Raw genomic sequence first — 6,000 nt, 5'->3', positions numbered from 1 at the left:
AAGTTACGTAATTTAATATAACCATGTCAATACAATACATTTAGTTATGTAATTTTGTTCATACAATAAGAAACATATTAATATGAAGTTACGCTTTTTATGGGGGAAAAGACAGCATCATGTTACCCAAACCGAGTCAAATGTGTAGAAAATAACGACGAAATTTTCTCACTCAGACTCAAGTGAAAATAAAGAATTTTGGCCGAGTCAGCTATTATATTCGCCGTTTGTGAGTCCACATTCAGTTGCTCACTGTTAATTTTCTTGGATTGGAGAGAATTGTGGTGGCTTTTCCCTCCGGCGCAAGGAATCTGAGAGGAAAATGTTTTTGATACCAACTTTTAGCAGAAACAGAATGTGCGATCTTTTCTAGGGACGGTAGGCTTCATAGTCAGCAAAGCCACTTTGTCTCTCTTTCTCTCAAATGTATGGAGGCTAGCTTGACACCAAGTTTCCAAGGCATGTGCTTTATTGTTATCCTTTCTGGCTGTAAAACAGAATACATAATTTAAAGAATCTCTGTGCAAGTGCTTGGCAATGAAAATTGTTCCGAAGCTGACCTGGGTTGGTCCTGAAATATTTTAATGCCTTTCTTATAATTATACAGAATTTCTTAATCCTTAATCCATCCCTAGGAATTGGCTTTTTTTAATCGAAGGTTTTGGGTTTAGATTATTGGGTTTACAGTTCATACTTTGTCATCAATACGCGTATCGTATCTGAGTTGGTGTCTTCCGTTCTTCTCCTCTGTGTGTTTGCTTATTTCGCAGTCAGATCTACATCTTGTTTTGCGGGGCAAGCAGGCAGACATTCTCGCGGGTAATTCTGCTGCATTTATTCTTTTGTTTGGAATTTTTATTCTCTGTTTGGCTGCTTTTAAAACCATGACACAAGCTTCAAGTTTCTCCTTTCTCGAAATTAATATAGGTAGTGTTGAGCTTGGAACTTCAAATGTCATTTTCCTTAAAGTTTGTTAGATGCCAAAGTCTGGCGAAACAAATTGTAGTTATACTTGTAGTTTAGTGTCCATTATCAGTTTGGTTTTTCTTTAGCCTAATTTTTGCTGGAGATCAGTTCGTAATGGTTAGATCCCAGCTCGGCTACTTCGTTTGTGATGAGTGCAGATCAAGTTGGCTGAAGTTGATTTGAAGCCAGTTTCATTTTTGTCTTTCTGCTGGTCAATGTTTACTGTGCAGAACGAGCTTGCTGATTTCCTTGAGTAGTGTTTTATGGTGTCCTCACTTGGGGTTCAAATATGCTTGTGACAAAGAGAGCTCACTAAAGTTGAGATATTGTTCTGAGGGAAAGGTATTTTTGGCCTAAATATGGCGTCTGGTGGAGGGAGGCATCGCCATCATAATCTTGTGCCTCTTGCTGCATTAATAAGTAGGGAGATTAAGAATGAGAGGATGGAGAAGCCCACTCTGAGGTATGGACATGCTGCTCAGTCTAAGAAAGGGGAGGATTACTTTCTAATAAAGGCCGATTGTCAGCAAATACCTGGAAATTCTTCCTCAGCATTTTCTGTATTTGCGGTATTCTCTCCATTTGCATCTTCTATTGTTTTTAACATGCCCTGCACGCCAGAGCAACTGCCAGTTAGAGAATTACTGGTTTTCGGTTCTGGTTTGTATGAGTGAAAAATTCGTATATCTTTTGACTCGAGAGTGTAGGGACAAATGTTCAGATCATAGATTTGATTTGTGTGCCTAAGTGAATATTCATTAGGGAAAAGGACTTCATCTTTGGAGATGGTCACTGATGTATTCTGAAATTGCAGATCTTTGATGGTCACAACGGAAATGCTGCAGCAATTTTTAGCAGGGAAAATCTGTTAAATCACATTTTGGGTGCTCTTCCTCGAGGAATCGGAAGAGAGGAGTGGCTTCAGGCATTACCTCGGGCATTGGTTGCTGGGTTTGTGAAGACTGACAAGGAGTTTCAGAGCAGAGGTGGGGAATTATGGCCCTTATTTCCTTTGCCCCCCTTGGTGATGGTCTGATGGAGGGAAATGAAATATAGAGCAAGAAGACCAGGAATTAGATTATTCTTATCTAATTTTGTGTCCTATCTGGTTTCCTCCAGGAGAAACTTCTGGTACTACGGCCACATTTGTGATAGTTGATAGATGGACTGTGACAGTTGCATCAGTTGGAGATTCCCGCTGTATACTAGACACACAGGGTGGCCCTGTTACTAACTTAACTGTTGATCACAGGCTTGAAGAGAATATTGAAGAGTATGATTTTATCTCCAGGGCTTACTTGGTTATCTTTTTTCTGTGTGCACATGATAATCATTTGCACTGTCTGTACTTGCAGGAGAGAACGTGTTACTGCAAGTGGAGGCGAAGTTGGAAGACTTAGTATTTATGGTGGTGCTGAGGTTGGAATATTATAACTTGATATCACCATTTTCATCTAAAAATTGAAAAGGAAAGAGAGAACTCAATTTTTTTTTCCATGTTAAGGACTTTGTATTTCGCATATCCATTTATTATCTTTTTCGCTCTTTTCATCATCCGCGTTAAGGGCTTTATATTTTGCATATCGATTTATTTTCTTTTTGAATGTATTGTGTTTCTGAATCATTTCAGATTGGTCCCCTTCGTTGTTGGCCAGGGGGTCTGTGCCTTTCTAGGTCAATTGGAGACGTGGATGTGGGGGAGTTTATAGTTCCAATACCATATGTCAAACAAGTGAAGGTATCATTATTTGGAAATAACATCTACTTTTAAGCTTAAGTTCTTAAGGCTATGCATGCTGCTACTGTCTTCAGGATGAAGCCTGATATCGTTCTTGTATTATAGCTGTCAAATGCTGGTGGGAGGCTCATAATTGCTTCAGATGGCATCTGGGATGCTCTGTCCTCAGAAATGGCTGCAAAATCTTGTCGGGGTTTGCCTGCTGAACTTGCTGCTAGGCAGGTTGTGAAGGTAACATGCATAATGCTACCTGCTAATTTCTATCAAGTCAATATATATATATATATATATATATTGGTAAGACTTAAGATTCATGTTGAACATATTTGAGCTCATCTGATATATGCTTAAGTCTCTACTTACTCCTTTTGTTTTTCAGGAAGCATTAAGGACAAGAGGTCTAAAGGACGATACAACTTGCATAGTAGTTGACATAATTCCTCCTGATAATGCATTGCCACCGCCTCCTCCCCCCAAAAAGCAGAATAAATTGAGAGCTTTACTGTTCAGGAAGAAATCCAGTGATTCCACTAGTAAGCTGTCAAAGAAGCTTTCAGCTGTTAATATAGTAGAGGAACTGTTTGAAGAAGGATCAGCCATGCTTGCTGAAAGGTAATCTCACATTCATTGAGGCTAAGGTTTTGAATTTTGGAGGTATCATACAAATCTCTTGACAATGACTTCATGGTTTCCTTCTCTGAACATCTGTTCGCCCCATCAGATTTTATGCTGTTAAAAATGATGGCTAATTTGTTTGAAGTTTGATATGAGGAAAAAGAAGAGAGACGAGAAAAGGGAAGAGGGTGATCTTTTTAAAAGAACAAAGAAAAGAAAGAGAATCGAAGTCACCCCAATTTTTTGGCAGTTTTGAATGAGTTGTATTTATGTGTGATTTAACATGCAGATTATAAACTTCTACAATAGAAAACTTCACAAGGATCCTCCTCAACTCAAGCATGTTAATCTTATAGGGCCTCACATTCTTATCACTGAGACTTGCATTATGGTGTAGGCAGAAGCATGATACCGTTGATGATTATTGAGTGTATCATATGGAACCCTGTTGCCTGTTAAGGTTCTTGGATTGTTCTTCCAATGATTCCTACTTTGGATTCTATGCTTGTTATAGCTCTGCAACTTGCAAGTAAATCTCATAATGTTCTGAAAATTGCAATTTGATCAGAATATTAATTTTTTTCACCCAAAATCTAGCCAGACTATTTTCTTCTAATTTTTCTAGTTTTCCATTTGAGCCCTTCTTAGATATTTGTTATCATGTTTTTCAACAAAAACATTGACATGTGAATAAGTAAGATGACATGTTAGGTATTCATCACATGATTGACTTTTCTGAAAATTATTCCTCTATGAATTACATTTTCATTATACAACCTACTAGCAAACGCTTAAGTGCCTTCAATTAGGTTTTGTGTATTGTTCTGACACTTTCATATATTTTCTTTTTCTTTTTTTTTTTTCATATTGAAGATTAGGGAATGATGGGAATTCAGGGGAATCAACCTCTGGGATTTTTGTGTGCGCAGTGTGCCAGATAGATCTTGCTTCAAGTGAAGGCATATCTGTTCATGCTGGCTCCATTTTCTCTACCACCTCTAAGCCTTGGCAAGGCCCTTTTCTTTGTGCTGATTGTCGCAACAAGAAGGACGCCATGGAAGGCAAGCGTCCTAGTGGAATTAGAGTCTCGTAGTTTTTCTTCCCCTATTCACTCTCATTTGCCCCCTGTTTCTTCTTATAGTCATGATTTTTATAGGTCAAATAATTGCTTAGATCCCACCATAAAGCAGTGACAGATGTATATGCAATATTCTCAAGTTCTAACAAAATGGGCATCACTTTTAATTTGTAAATCCTGGACTGAGCTTTGGGAAATTTAATGGTGCCATTTTATAAATTATAAACAAGGGAACTTAGTGCGTGTTTGGACAACTCAATTAATTTTAAAGGCCATAATCATAGTTTTGTGAAAATATATACAAACATTTCTATTACATACTAAAATTAATTATGAACTTGAAGTTTTTTTTTTAAAAAAGATATTCAAATATTTATTATGCAAGTCAAAATTAGTTATAAATTCAAAATCATGGTTTTTTAAAAATATTCAAACATTTTTGTACATGTCAAAATAAATTATGAATCCAAGAATATGATTTGTAAAAAAAGCTTACGTGCTTTTTTATATAAATTTTTTAAAAAATATAATTAAAAAGTGAATAATAATAGTTTATAAGATAATAGTGATTTTGGTTGATAATTGATTTTTGGCATGGACTAGTTTTTGAATATTTTTAGAAAAATTATAATTTTTTTATTTACAATTAATATTGGCATGTATAATGAGTGTTCAAATATTTTAATAAAAATATGGTTGAGTATATAATTGATTTTGACATGCAAATAGGGTATTTGAATATATTTTTATAACACTGTAATTTTATCTATTTTTTAATCCTGCTTTTTAATTTTACTTTTCAATTTTTCTTAATCAATTATGTTACATAACATAATCAATTATATTTAAAATAAATCTTATTAATAAAGTTTTTCACACTCAATTATTATGAAGGATTTCAAGAAGCTTGGGCTTTCCACGAGAACTAAGTTCGGACCACTGCAATTTATAACACTATCTGCTTGCTTCAAGTAGCATTGAAAATTAGTAGTCAATTGGGGTTTCAAGTAAAAACTATATTACAAGATAGTTGTTAAAGGGAAAAAAAAAAACCAAAAAGGGAATAGAAACCAAACAAGTCAAAAATCTTTGGGGGAGAAACTTACACTTCTGTATATGTACTATTTATGCTGCAAATGCATACGGCAAAAATGGCCAGTAATTGTATGGAAATGCTCATCTATTACAGATAGATAGACAAGAAAAAATGTCACACAAAGGTTTCTTATTGGTTAATTTAAAAAAAGTTAATACACTTCTGTGCATTCCTTTGTTTTTGTACCTAATCGTCCTTCAATGTATCAATTTTGCTTAAAAATCTTTTTCCTATTCAATTTGATTGTATGTGCCGAAGGCAGGTGAATTTAGAAGCTGTTCTTCTTACTATCTCTCCAGAAAATGGAATGATTATCACAATTGAGGATCAATAAATTCTAATTTAATACCACAGTACTTGGGGTCCTAACTATAATTAATTGTAATTGTAAAAATACATAATTGCCCCCTAACTATATCTTGGATAAATTATAAGGGAATTATTTTTTGTAAAAAATTGATGGAGTGTTGTTATTTTATGAATGGTAACTTGTTTACCATATTTATA

The 6,000-nt window shown here is 35.1% G+C and overlaps 1 protein-coding gene across 2 annotated transcripts; it reads left to right on the top strand.

Annotated features, from left to right (window-relative positions):
• Positions 1–546: 546 nt before the first annotated feature.
• Positions 547–4,572, top strand: LOC129284633 (probable protein phosphatase 2C 15). Of its 2 annotated transcripts, XM_054920160.1 has the most exons (10): positions 547–564; positions 771–819; positions 1,197–1,535; positions 1,781–1,952; positions 2,086–2,239; positions 2,322–2,385; positions 2,597–2,704; positions 2,810–2,935; positions 3,084–3,316; positions 4,193–4,572. In XM_054920160.1, the coding sequence occupies exons 3-10, from the start codon at positions 1,326–1,328 to the stop codon at positions 4,410–4,412; spliced, it is 1,287 nt and encodes a 428-aa protein (XP_054776135.1). In that variant the 5' UTR covers positions 547–564; positions 771–819; positions 1,197–1,325; the 3' UTR covers positions 4,413–4,572. The 2 variants fall into 2 exon arrangements, with proteins under 2 accessions (XP_054776135.1, XP_054776134.1); XM_054920159.1 differs by lacking the exon at positions 547–564 and having other exon boundaries at positions 577–819; positions 1,075–1,535.
• Positions 4,573–6,000: the final 1,428 nt, after the last annotated feature.

Source organism: Prosopis cineraria, unplaced genomic scaffold (genome assembly GCF_029017545.1).
Source record: "Prosopis cineraria cultivar Desert tree isolate PC_DT_omini unplaced genomic scaffold, ASM2901754v1 PC10, whole genome shotgun sequence".
Taxonomy (NCBI): Eukaryota; Viridiplantae; Streptophyta; class Magnoliopsida; order Fabales; family Fabaceae; genus Prosopis; species Prosopis cineraria.
The sequence above is the reverse complement of the archived record's forward strand: the minus strand, read 5'-3'. Positions and strand labels throughout refer to the sequence as shown.